The 14412-nt window shown below is 35.6% G+C and overlaps 2 protein-coding genes across 2 annotated transcripts in view; one reads left to right on the top strand and one right to left on the bottom strand.

Moving 5' to 3' along the window:
• Nucleotides 1–1355: 1355 nt before the first annotated feature.
• LOC117120042 (ketohexokinase-like) lies at nt 1356–4496 on the bottom strand. Its single transcript, XM_033265042.1, has 5 exons — nt 4405–4496; nt 3619–3735; nt 2227–2361; nt 1795–1867; nt 1356–1514 (listed from the first exon to the last, which is right to left on the bottom strand). Exons 1-5 carry the CDS (start codon nt 4494–4496, stop codon nt 1356–1358), a joined length of 576 nt encoding a protein of 191 aa, XP_033120933.1.
• Nucleotides 4497–12223: 7727 nt separating this feature from the next.
• The window catches only part of LOC117119539 (pre-rRNA-processing protein esf2-like), a 9837-nt gene continuing 7648 nt past the window's right edge, over nt 12224–14412 (top strand). The window contains exon 1 of the mRNA XM_033264364.1: nt 12224–12374. The gene's annotated coding sequence lies outside the window, so the exon portion shown is untranslated. The remainder of the gene's footprint in view (nt 12375–14412) is intronic.

Genomic DNA, 14412 nt, shown 5'->3' with positions numbered 1-14412 from the left:
CAGAAGACTTGGGACCTCAGGACTAATTAACAAGCACCCAAATGCCTGTTCAACTTAAAATATTACATTTAATAATCTTGCGTGCATTTTGAATTACTCAACAATAACATTTTCATTGCAGTCCGATACTTTGGCAAACCAAACAGTAAAATCATTACACAACATGCTTAAAATAATAGTCATGAAAATTATGATTTCAGATTTCTTTGGAAGAATAATATTGTTTTGCCATCTTAAAAATGTTTACTTGTTTAGGCTGTTTATTCTAATCTCACCCAGCCTATTGTTTCCAATCATGCTTGCATGAAATTCTCACTTTATACCCTGTCTCTTATACACATCTAGATGTGTATAAGAGACAGTACAACAATTGAATCCTTAGCGCGTCATTGGCTGAATTAGGGATGCAATTTACAAAGATCAATTACAAGATTCAAAAAATATATATATATTTAAAACCCACTTAAAAATTCAATTGAAAATTATTTATTATTATATTGTAAATATTATTTTACAAAAAATCATATATATTGGGATATTTAAATTAGATGATGTAATTAAAAATGTATAAATTCACAAAAACAAAGCACAAACACACATTCACACCCACACACATGAACTAAGATATGAACACAAAAAGGCAGACCTGTTTTGAACGTTGGATCCAAGTCACAGACAAATCGACAAGCAGAGGGCTTGCAGCAGGGGTGCGCCAAGATTTTCCACGACGTGAACGGACTGAGTCCAGGTCCCCTTACGGGGGACCGATTTCCTCTACAAAAAAAGTGGGCGTGGTCGGGCGTCGCCTCAAAATCTCTCGAAAGTGTTTCATGGAGGAATATTAACACTCGAAAAAATATGACAATTTAGTGGTTTTAAAGGCTTATTTAATCGATTTAGGGTTTTGATATGTAAAAAATAAATATGCCTCCTTTTTCCCCCGACGAATTGTGGTTTTTCTCCCCGACGGGGTGGGGGGGTGGCAGCTTTCCCCGACGACGCCCCCCCCCCCACGCTGGCGCCACCCATGGCTTGCAAAGGGCTCTTAATAGGCCTTTCCGAAGGTGTCTAACTTAACAAATGACCAATATAACAGCGCCAGGAAGCACATGTGTTGTCCCACAAACGTACGTGTTTGTGTAGGCCTGCTGTCGTTTTGTGGACCTTAGCAACAATATCCAAGGGGTGGAGCTTACTGGAAAGGTTCATTCTAGGACTCGAAGATCCCCGTGACCTTTCATTGGCCCATTGTTATTAAAGAATAATGATGAAGCTGAGAATCATTTGAAACCTACCACATGCCCCCGTGACCTTATTGGCCCAATGTCATTAAAGAAAATTGATGAAGCTGAAAATCATTTGAAACCTACCACATGGCCCAGGGGTAGAAGTTTGTCGATATCTTTTTTTATTGCCTTCTCAAGTTCCACTGATATTCTTATGTGGTCAGTAATGCTTGAATTGTAGTTCTCAATAATTGTAATCATTTTCAAAATGTTAGTGATATTCCTACCCTGTTAAAAAATGAAGAATATATATTTTTACTAAAGATTACATTAGTATTTATTTTTACCCTTTGCCAAATAATGATTTTAAAAAAAACACCTAAAGCTATAGGCCTAAATGCTTATTTTACTTGGCTCTACGACACCATTATATCAGTCTTAACTAAGACCATTAAGATCATTTATCATAATCATCATCATTGGTAGTAAAATTCTAACTAATTTCACTTCAAATAATTATATTATGAAATGAATATGTGAAACCAATATGATGTAAAATTCATATCACCTCAAAATGGATCCAACTATATTGAGATAAATTAAGTTTAGAAAAGTCGTCCACACTGAGCTCAGGCAAAGAACTAAAGAAAACAAAAAATAGAGTAGATAAGTCAATTTATAAATTGATCACAGGAACACAAGATGAGTGAGGCTGTGGTGGCGTAAGCGGAGGGAGAGGTGGGAAGGCCACCCCTCCCCTACCTCGGGCCCCACCTCCATTGTCGAGTTTCAAATCCCTAAATTGTTGGGAATGTATAGGGCTTCGCCCCCGGAATTTCTTCCCTATGGGTTATGGGCGCGCCTGGGACAACCGCTTAACTGTCCGGCGCCACCAGCATACGATGATGCATCATATTTTTACCTCAGGACCATGAGTCCAAATCCTGCAAACACGTAAGAACACTTCATTCACTAGCAGGTAGATTATTATTCAACTTACTTGTTTGCATGCCATATAGTTCTAGTCCCATTCGTTGCATTTATGATAACACACGATGTCGGTGTTAGACAGTTTTCATGGAAACGACAATTCACGAATTTTACATTGTATTGCTGGAAATCTTTCTCAATAATTCTGTCAAAAAAATTGAAAATTAATATTACTTATAAACAACAATAATAAGCAATTTCAGCCTATTTCATACACTCAGAAGTCTAGAGCAGAGCACGAAGGAGCGATTAGTGCCAAAAATTTGAATGCATTAATAATAAAGTTTATATCAATTTCCCGATTAGTGTATGGAAGACGAATGTACTCATTTGTATCTGTATATATGTTCTTATACTGCAATAAACCTCAGAATTAATTGAGTAAAACGTGCGGGTGCTGGCGTTAGGACACGTAGATTAATCAAGCAAACTTAAGAAGTCAAAAGTCTGGGATTTATATTATTTATATCCGTGATTTATTTTATTAATGGAAACAGGACAATTTTAACTAGACATACATAACTAGATATTAAGTGGAGATCAATATTAATAAGATGTGAATAACATGCCAAAAGATAAATAGATAAAAGCTTGCACAATAAAATAATATTCATGAGAATACTATACTAATGGCATTGCAATCAGTAGTGGATCCAGGAAATAGAGGACGGAAAGTAAACAGCCTCAGCCTCACCATAGCTGGGGTTGAGGTACAATATTTTATGTCTATGGCACTCTTAGATGGCAGGAATGGCACTCACAAACTTAAAGTAATTTGAATGCAATTTCCCCCATATTTTTTTTTCTTTATTTTCAGTTTAGTGGGGACCTGGCTTGCTGGGCCCCTTTAATCCACCTCTGGCAATTCAGTCACTTTGTTTCTTGACATGTATTATAAGAAAGCTACAGAGAAGGGTTAAAGAAATTCCAAGAAGTATGATCATAGAGCAATAGAATAATAAATAAACTTTGGCCCGTGCACGACAGCAGAGCCATATTATAGTAATGCAGTGTTGGGGTGCTGGAGGGGCTGGCGTGATCTACCGTGCATAAGTCATTTTAATTTCGTATATTTCCAGAGCGGTCAGTGGGGTCGATCTATTCTTAATAACCTTAATTTGTTCCTATTTCGCACCGTAAACGCGCCTATGGTGCTCTACCAATATGTGGACATCATTTGGAAGGATAGTTTGCCCAACCTGACAATAACTTTCGAAGACATACATGTAGGTACGAATCAGAACCCACGACCTCCAAGTAACTAATCTGGTATCATAACCACTAGACCAAAGAGCTTTGAGCTTTAGTGGACATTAGTTAGTTTCGGTCATGTAAAATATATCAACTTCGATCTTGATTTATAATGTGTTCTTGTTGTAAATGAAGGAAAGAGATATCTTACTCAGAGAATACATGAGACGCTATAGTTCCGAGATATTCAACTTGTTCCCCAAGCTGAGAAGCTACCACAGATGTATTTCCTGCATTTCCACCACGGGTCAAGAACTGTTTAATTGATCTGTGATAGCAATTTAGTATGTTAATTGTGTTTTGTTTATAGTATTATAATTAACAGCAAAATATAAAAATTAAGAAACAACACGATTTATAATATAGTAAGCAATAATAAGCCTATAATAAATTGTAATAAAAAGTATTAATTCTTAAGACGGGGACAACTGCGATGCCAACAAAAACTTTTAAAAAAACCGGCAATGATGACAACAGCATCTCTGACAGATGAGATGACCAGTGGTGGCGCTAGCGGAGGGGGGGGGGGGGGGGGGGGGCAGGGCCCCTCGGGGAGAAAAGCCACAGTTCGTAGTGGAGAAAAAAAGGTGTATTTTCTACATATTAGTAGACTCTAAAATCGACTAAATAACCCGTTGAAACCCCAAAATTTCCATATTTGTCTGGGCTTTCACCCCCTGGAACACATCGAGAGATTTTGAGCGACGCCCGACCACACCCACTTTTTTTTGTCGGAGGAATCTCCCAACCCTCCGTCAGGGACGTCGGACTCCCTGTCGGGCAAATCCTTGCGCCACCTCTGAAGATGACACGCTTTACAAATCAAACATTCAGATGCTGCACTCGTCTCTCGAGAACAACCTGAAACAGGAGAAAATTTAAAAATCGATGTTGAATACAACAGAATTAAATGATTATAGGCTTGTGATATATTTACCGTGAATCAGTGTCCTCTATTGGGTAATGATCATGAACACTTACGATGTCAAGACAAGCTAATCCAACTAGTAGCACATGTTTATCCGTCATTTCGCTATCCTCTTTTTTTTTTTTTTTTGAGCTTTAATGATGACTGTGAACATTTTAAAAAGAAACGGCATTTATTTACTATATAGAGCTTTGAAAGATAAGTTTGTTGTTGGAAACTCACAAAAATAAAGTAATTGTAATAATATTTATATTATTTGAAGGTTTGCATGGCGAAGTAGGCCTAATAATAATAATAATAATAGTTAAATGCTTGCGGTACACCACGTTATAGTTCTGAAAAGAACTGTTGTTCGTAGAGAATGTCTCAACGATTCGATTGAGTTGCTTCAATCGTCTTCAGCAGAATAATATATCAGGGGTGGCGCCAGCGGGGGCCGCCCCCCCCCCCCCGCGTAGGGGAGAAAAACCACTATTGGTCGGTATATATATATATATATATATATATATATATATATATATATATATATATATATATATATATATATGCAAATGAGTAAACTTACGTGGTTACTTGAATATCGTAGCGATCTTTGGGTAAAACAGAATTCCTGATGATGTTGAACTTCGACAAAGGTGTACGCTGTGGGCTGAAGTCTCAGTTACCGTACACTGTAACATCTGTGAGCACTTAAGCACCATGATGTCACGAATTGACTTCATTCAAATTATAAAAATGATCGCTCCCAGAAAAAAATGAACCAAAAAATAATTTTAAAAAATAACTTTGAAATTAACTTTTTCATTTATAAGTAGAAGTTAGCGAAATAAGGGAAAATGTTTACCTTGAATTCTATACATAATTAAATAATTTTTGACAAAAGTGTTTCTATGATTTTGTCATTTTTTCTCACTGTAAAATTAAAAGTAAAAATTCGATGTATGTTTAAATTGATCATTTCTATGTTACATCAAAATTTAAAATGTATTGTTATCATTCCTCAATGATATTACGGTACATCTTTAAAATGTTGTAATAGAACAGCCCTTTTTTTTTTTATCCCAGAAAGCTATAGTACGTAGGCCTGGATGTGTTTAAGGCCTTCAACCCCATCAGATTGTGAATATTGTTAACACGTGGTTAAAATGAAAACTTTATCTGCTCACTGAACGGTTCACTTTTACACTTTAACCTGCTTTATTAACGCAGTAAATGAGTCCAAACCGAACCCCTTTTTCTCACAAAGTCGATAATTTGAATCCTGGTTTCACTTGACAATGGGGTGATCGGATTATAAAACTCATGGCCGTCGGAACTACAACGACCGCACTGGCTTTGGCCTGCCCACTTTTTCTCAATTATGATATTCTTTTTAAAATAATATACCGATGCATATAAATTACATGAATTTATTTTTAATAGTTTTCGCATCACATTTTCTTCTTAATGTTATATATTTAAAAAATTCCACCAAGTGCTTGTTTTTATTTTGGCTATGTACATTTCATTTATTTTTTTTTGACAATAGGCCTATTTACTTTTAGTAATTAAGATTGGTTTTGAAAATATTTAGATGTAGGCCTATAAATATAAAATAAAAATTAACTATTTATAAAAAGATTGGGGGTTGGAGTCGGGTCTTTCCTTTTTTTCCACTTGGGCTCACTTCCGTTCAGTGTGTATTAGCTTCTATAACGCCACCACCGTATACAGTATGTCATCATCGTCATCGACATCATCGTCATCGTCATCATCATCATCGTTATCACTATCATCACCGTAATAGTTATTATCGTCCGCTCATCATCACCATCAACATAATCAATGGAGGTATATTGCAAAATGATAACAAAATTAAATTTCTTATCAGTACCATAACTAAATTAATTTAGTTAATCATAATTAATTCATATTTTTTCTGGGCACCCAAGTAAACAAACTTTTCCACGGGGACCCCTGTAAAACCATTTCACAAAAAAAAAAAACAAAAAAAAAAACCCATCTAATTGCCGTGTATACCTACATGATATGTCTGCCATCATAAATTAGGAATTAAGAATTACTGTAATTATAATTAAAATGTAATCGGTATAAGGCCCAGCAGAAGCGAACACAGAACTTAATTAAAACACTTTTAAAAATTAAAGTGATAGTACACCTCATCTAAGCGTGGTAAGTTGTTTTTATTAATGCTTCAGGCGCTAGAAATTCACGGTATTCATTAATTTGTAGGCCAATTTTCAAATAGGCCCTATATTGCATAGCATATTACATCCTGTGTATTCATAACACGTTTTATTTAATTGCATTTCACTGTGTAAATATACCGTAGTCACTGTTATTCACTATGTCATTATGTATTCGTGTTTCTTGCACTGTATTTATTAATGGAGGAATAAGCAACTAAATTAATTTAATTATGGTACTGATGTTAAGAAATTAAATTTTCAACAAGTTATCTTTTCGCAATATACCTACATTTATTTATAACTAGGTAGGCATACAAATCGTATTTTGAATTATCCAGATATAACATTTTTAAACTGGGTGCTTTTCTGGACCAACTCTTCAGCATTATGCAATCGCAATAAGCTATTACCGAAAAATGTATAAATAATAATAAGATTTACTTAGTATAAATTTTTTGTTTTGTTGTTTTTGATGTTTTCATATGATGTGATGTGTGCATTTACTTAATATCCAATGTCAGTTTTTGTATCTTACCGTATATTTTAACCACTTTTAAAATTTTATTGTTGTTCTTAATTGATGTTATGTAAAAGATTATCATAATAGTTTTTCTGTGAAGAAGATTTTAATAGGGCCTATATCATTATTAATGAATGAAAGAACGTAGAATTCATTTTTGTGAATACTAACCTAATGTTTTCTTGAGTATACAGAAAGAATAGGATGCCATGTAACATCTTCGTATGGGAGGGACCCTCATGAACATTACACACACACCCCGCACACACAGGCCCTCGCCCCGGCGATCAAGCTATGGGGATTTCGGTCTGCTTTGAACAAAAGCATGCCCCCGATCAAAGTTTTTAGGCCTATCCGTACGGACACTATTACTCTAATATATAATCCTATATTAGTAATCACCCCGAAACCTAGACTCAGAAATACCAGAACGTTATCCGACAGGGTAATATGTTACTTAAATAATAGAAATAAATTGTAAATAATTTCCTTTAATGGCCTTTGATGAGCACAACATTTTTCTGGCCCCGAATTCTAGACTCAGAAATGTGGGATTAGACTAGAAAAAAAATCTTTAAAAAATGAGTTAGGGGGAGTGGAATGTTAGAAGCAATCCACATAGCCAGATATCCTAATTAATCACTTCTGGTCACCCTAAGCCCTATTGACACTTGATTTTACTCCTTGTATACAAATGGCGGCCATTTTGAAAAATGGCCGCCAAATTTATTTAAAATGTGCATAAAATTGAAACTAAATATATAGCTACAGATATGATTTTGGTGTGTAAACTCATAATGTATAGACAGGCAACAAACTAGACATATAAAAACTACTGTCACTCAAGCCAGAATGGAACATAATTAAAAAATAGTTGTTTATTTGTTTAAAATTATCGCAAAATATACTTACTTAAAATGTACATAAAATAAGAACGAGTAGGCCTATATAAGCTATTTTTCTATGTAATCCAGATAGATTTTTTTGCAAAAATAGATTTTATTGACTAATTTTATCATTTTTACTTCGCTGAATTCAAAAAAGTTAGGTGGAATTTTTTTCCCCACGTCATCGGCCGCCATTTTGAATTTCAAGATGGCTGACGCACCACATAAAACATGGTCATGATTGGTGTCAATGGAAAGGGAATTATACACTGATCATTTATTGTCATTACACCTAAACAACATTATACATATTTACAGCGATATAGACCAATAATATATAAAGTCACATGACACAAAAGGTAAAAAAATCAGACTTACCAAAAGTTGTCCTGTTTGGTATCATTTGAAAGCTCTGGCAATGATGAGTTTTCCAGTATATACATATCAGAAACTGTGTAGTTTTTCATATATTGTGCTGTAAATCTAATTATCAAATAGAACAAAATCCAAAAACACTCTTTGGCTGATTTATTAGAAGGGGCCAGTCCAACTACGACCCAACATTTCACTATGAAGTTGGACCAGATATGTACACCTGTGTGCTTTCTGGGGAAATGCTTAGATCCTCCGAGTCCAAATGAACCCAGGATAGGCCAGGGGCCCACTCTTACTTCATGGTGGCCAAGGCAAATACATTATGTTGTGTTTTCCTACTTATTGATGATTCTACATACATGAACAATGGTACCGCATGTTATGTGCTGTATAATATATTTGATTGGCTAATTGATTTGTTATAACATTAATAGGCAGGGTCCTCCCAGTGGTGCAACGACGAGCCGTTGGTCCCGGGCCGAAACAATGTTAGGAGCACCATGCATATCAGTAAAATATTTTTACTCCCGAAGTGACACCAGGGTGGGTAATCCCCCTAGAGATAAGTGTTAAGGATAAAAAGACTTTAAAATATTTTGCACACAAATTTTTAATTTTAATATTTGCGTGCAACATATTATTTAATTTGAATATTTGCGTCCAACATAATATATATTAGGTCTATGCATATGCACGTGCATTTTCTTAGCTTTTCCAATATAAATAAGTATTATCAAACAATGATTTAATCAATCGTTTCAGGGTGGGTCCAGGAAAAATAAAGAAGAAAGAGAGAAGAAAGACCAGAAAGAAGGGAGCATGACGTCACTGTAGGCTTACTCCAAAGCAACATATTTTTTTTTTTAATTTCTGTTGTCTCCATCATTTCTAAACAAAATTCTTTCTCTATATCTGTCCCTTATGGGTGGATATATATATTCGGTGTAAACACCAAGGATAACCCACAAATATCGGAAGAATACTTGTTTCCAGTGAGGTCCTTCTGGTGGTGATTGGGCACTACACCGGCAGTGGCCTAACGATGGGCACGGGGCCCTGTGGCTTTCTGAGACTAGGGGCGCCTTTTTGATCCGGTCAACACTTTATTGTGGGAATTTAAATTTGCTCGTTTTTCTAATATTTGGCATTGTATTCTAGATAGCTTTTATAACAACGAAATAAATTATATATCAGTTGCAGATTTAAGTATTCAAAATAGAGGGAATGTGGGTAGGGAGGGACTTTCACAGACTATGCCACCTCAGCCCCAGCATGGTTGGGGCTAAGGTAAGATCATTTATGAATACAGCACCTCAAAGTGGCCGGAAATGGCACTCATAGATTTAAAATGCGAGTATAAATCTCCATTTTAAAAACAATTGGAAAATTTAAGCGGCCCCAGGCCGACAGGGGCCCCATTAAACCTTCACGGGATATACTATGATATATGTCTTACAGTCGATCTCAGAGAGACATTATGCTGTTATGTATCAACAAAGACCTTTTGGGTAAGGGTGCCCGAGCGAGGACCCTATGGGTTGGGGCACCTTCGGGGCCCTGGTGACGGGGCCCTGCGGACCGCCGCATAAGAGCATAGTCGTTACACCACTGTACATCGGGAAACAATTTCAACAACAACAACAATAATAATAATAATAATAATAATAATAATAATAATAATAATAATAATAATAATAATAATAATAATAATAATGTCATAATAATTTTAATATTGGTTGCCTTTTTTCCCTTTAAACCTGTTTCCTTTTGCTGTTATTGTGATGTGGGTTTATTTGTTGAAAAATGCTTAAATGTTGATTGTTTAGATTTTTCTGCTTGAACCCTTTACTTTTGTAAAATTCAACCCATTTTTAGTGATGAATAAAGAATGATTTGATTTTATTTGAATCGGAGACCTAGAGATCCCCACGTTTTAGCGCACACAGAGGCTACCACCAGTTTAGGCAACTGAGCTAAGCTGCTCTGCTGCCTGGTTATAAATCCATAAGGTACCATTCCAATATTTAATAATAGGCTCTTACAGTAACACTATTAAAATTCATAGAGACGGACAAAAATTTACTTTCGCCATAATTGTACAGTAAGCCACTTCTGGATCACTTTTTCGTCAGGCCATCTAATAGGCTTCAATATATCAATATAAAGACATTTGAGTAACAAAATTCATTGATTGTTTTTAATAAAGTGTCACTTTAATACCAAAAAATATGCTCTGAAACATGATAAGGCCAATCTGAATAAAATGACCCGATCGTCCTTTAAGGTCTAATTGATGATGTTGCAGGCGTTTATCATCCGAATTATTAGTAGGCATTTAATGTATACATTATTTTAATCGATTTCAACATGCTGTGTATAATATTTAATAATAGGCCTACTATGATGGATAACCATGTATTTTATTCTTTATTTACTGACATGTTTAAAGTCGGAGGCGGATTTTAAGGTGGGTAGTTCGTCCGGGGCTCATAATTTTTTGAAAAAATCAAAAGCGGTTGTATAATTAGATTGCTCGGTAGTAGTAGTAAGTAGGGGCCCATCGCCTTTCCGGGACTCATTTGGACAAGGAGGAAATAAACGTTTCCCTAGAAAGCACACAGGCATTACACTGGTCAAACCTCCATAGTGGGCATCCAGGGGCATAGTTTAAAGAACCCCTTCTAATAAATCTGCCACATATTGTGTTTGTGGAATTTTGGTCTATTTGGTTTTTTCGGAAATTATAGAAAATGTTACCGTACGTATTGTTAAGGCGTTGTAGGAGAGTGCTGAGTGTCAGTGTTACTGTAAGTATAAGTAGTGGCCTCTCCAGGGCCATTTGGACTCGGACTTCGCCCAGAAAGCACATGCGTTACTTAAGGCTTCGTAGTAGCCTAATGTGATAGGTAGTAGTAGGAGCACCCCCTCCTCACGAGTTACGCAAATGGGTCCTATTTATTTTAACATAATATGCCATATTTGGACTTTATGGAACAATACATGAAACACTACACCGTTCTGATAATACGTTATTCAGCATGTGAGAGCTTTCCAACGATACTAAACACGACTATATTTGGTGAGTTTATATACTTATTCTTATTTTATACACATTTTAAGCATATTTTGCGGATATTTTAAAACAAATAAACACCTATTTTTGAATATTCCATTCTGGCATGGGGACAGTAGTTTTTATATGTCTGGTCTGTTGCCTGTATAGAAATTATGATTTTAGACACCAACATCATACCTGTAGCTTATTTAGTACCAATTATATGCACATTTTAGATAAATTTGGCGGCCATTTTGAAAAATGGCCGGCATTTGTATACCAGATGAAAAATTAAGTGTCAACAGGGCTTAGGGTGACCAGGACGGATTAATTAGGATATCTGGCTATATTGACTGCTTCTAACATTCCACTCCTAACTTGATTTAAGCCTCTTTTTAATTTTTTTTCCTAGTCTAGATGGTGTTAAGCGGGCGATGACATTACTATGGATCACTTCAGTAAGAGGCTTGGGTGGATATGCTCTCAGTCAGACCACACTTTAAAATCCTGTATCCTTGGATAGTTAGCTGGTCAATTTAACAACTACATATTTTAGCTCCCCAACCGCCACCCCCACCCCACTCCGCTTTTAATTGCCGGACCACTTGCAAAATTACTTCCGACGGCTATGAAACTAGATATTTTAAGCTTTATAAACATCTACATATTTTGACAATCAATGCAAAATTGAGTGATCATTATTCTTCAAAGTTGACAATACCTTTTATATATAAGGCTCAGTAAAAAAGGCTAAAACCTTAGAGTGTGTTTTGGTGTACAAATTGCTCATGCAGCGCTTCACATACTCGGCAACCATATAATAGCCACTATAGCTAACTTCTTGCGCTACTGGCCACACTGTTAGGGGCGCTGTTTAGTAGGGCCGTACCAAGCAAAATATCTGAACACGGGTTGTTTTTTTACTTTTATATATTTATTTTCAGGGTTCCATTGTGAGTATTTTACTGCAATTTTATTGTATTTATAGCCTAGTCAGCCTACTACTAGGGCCTGGTGAATGACAGGCCGACTAGGAAGACAAAGCGGTCTACGACGAGAGGTATGCTAGTCTAGGCTAGAACCTAGGGCCTAGTCTGTACTGTTGGACTGCCTGAGTTGACGGAGGCTTGTCTTATCTCGCACGCCGCTTAGGCCTAGGCCTAGTTAGGGTAGGCCTATTGTAATAGGCGGCCTAGGCCCGTCCATTGGGTGGTTCCATGTAATTGTATAGTTTTTCTTTTGTAATTACCATTTTATTCTTCCAATTCATAACAACTTCCAATCGAATGCCAGTCAATGCGAGTAGATAGCTACTCAGTCAGTGCGCGCGAATGCTAGTACTTTACTTAGGCCTAGTTCGAGCGGACGGTATCCCAGCCAGTTGGAGTGAATGGGTTTAGTGCCAACTATAACAAGGGCAAATTTACCCAAAACATAATTGTTTTAATGTCAAAATGCACTGTGTAACCAAGATTTTGATAGGTTTTTACTACTTTTAATGCTTTCCAGTTAAAACAGCAATAAGTCAAAACGGCAATGATCAAAACGGCAATAAACCAAAATGGCAACACTTGTTTACTGGAATGGCAATGTAGCATGCAATAAACCAAATAGATAAATAGAACTTTGGAATACAGACAAAAACAATTTATGTTATAGAGGTAAAAAATGCGAAAAAAATTAATAATAATAAAAAAAAATAGTAATAGGCCTATTAATAACAATATATTATAACAACATACAAATTTAATAATAAAAGGATTGGAGGAAACGCAGTATACTGTAAAATCAATAAACATTCAAATAAATAAAACTTTAAAATATGAGGCATCTAAAATAATTTGTCATTGATATGTTAAAAAAAAAAACTGTAGTAATATAATAATAATAATTATAATAATACAGTAAGAAAAAAAAAACCAAAAAATGCGATTAAACATTAAAACCGGGAAAAAGAGCCCACGGCAATATTCAATTTGCCTACAGACGATCTGGCCAATTTCAAGGTGATTCAGAAAATTATAAACTGCGGCCCACGCCCAGCGGCACTTGCTCTTGGCATTGATTTTGCTCCTTTGGCATTTTGGTCTATGCCTATAATTGGCACTTGTCATTGCCATTTTGGTCTGTTGCCGTTTTGGTACTTACTGTATCGTTGCCGTTTTGGTTTATTGCCGTTTTGGTTATTGCCATTTTGGTCATTGCCGTTTTGGTCATTGCCGTTTTGGTTTTTTGCTCTTTTGACCTGCTACCCTTTTAATAATTATTCCATGTTTGAATAATACAGTCTTACCTTTTTGACCTGCTACCCTTTTAATAATCATTCCATGATTGAATTACAGTCTTGGCAAATCGGTCTGTCGGACACCCTATTGCCACTAACAAGCACTATATTTTTCAGTGTGTTCAATCTGGTGTTTTGTTGTAAAATAAAGCAAATTATAATTATGATTGTAACTGTAATTAAATGTTTGTACTGTATTGTAATTTTTTTTGTATTTGTAAATATATTTTTAAATCGATGATTAACACGTTGACTGCCAGACCGTTTTTTTAGGTTCTTTCCCGTGTACCAGAACAAGTATACATGTACAGTTCAAACATACTTTTTTGAAATTCTATCTAGTCATATATCATCAAAGTGGCGTGTCTAATAAATTGGCGGGAAAATATTAGAGGATCAGTAAACTTGTCTCCAGCACTGGAACAGCATTTTCTGTTGTCTCTGCCAAGTGCAAATTTTCTCGTTGGCTTTGTTTATTTTATTTATTTAAAACCATGTTTTGAGTGGGCGACCCTTACAGAATAAATCTGATGTTTAGAGGCCCAGGGGCCCACTTAAATACAAATACAAATATATAAAAAGTATATAAAAAATAGCTGATCTATCAATTAATCATAAAATTTAAAACAACAAATATTAAAATTCAAAAATTTTAAATATAAAATAAGAAAAAGAAAGAAAACAGACAATGTACAAACAAACACCCC

Source organism: Anneissia japonica, unplaced genomic scaffold (assembly GCF_011630105.1).
Source record: "Anneissia japonica isolate Jap-2015-1 unplaced genomic scaffold, ASM1163010v1 scaffold287752_len1182401_cov188, whole genome shotgun sequence".
NCBI lineage: Eukaryota > Metazoa > Echinodermata > Crinoidea > Comatulida > Comatulidae > Anneissia > Anneissia japonica.
Note: the sequence above shows the minus strand (reverse complement) of the source record. Positions and strands in the feature narration are given on the sequence as shown.

Excerpts from the sequence above, each read along its gene's own strand:
- LOC117120042 (XM_033265042.1), bottom strand. The coding sequence starts at position 4,496 with ATGACGGATAAACATGTGCTACTAGTTGGATTAGCTTGTCTTGACATC. Across the intron at positions 3,736-4,404 it reads ATAGAGGACACTGATTCACG|ATCAATTAAACAGTTCTTGA; the intron begins GTAAATATATCA and ends TTGCTATCACAG. Across the intron at positions 1,868-2,226 it reads ACTATATGGCATGCAAACAA|TTCTTTGCCTGAGCTCAGTG; the intron begins GTAAGTTGAATA and ends TGTTTTCTTTAG.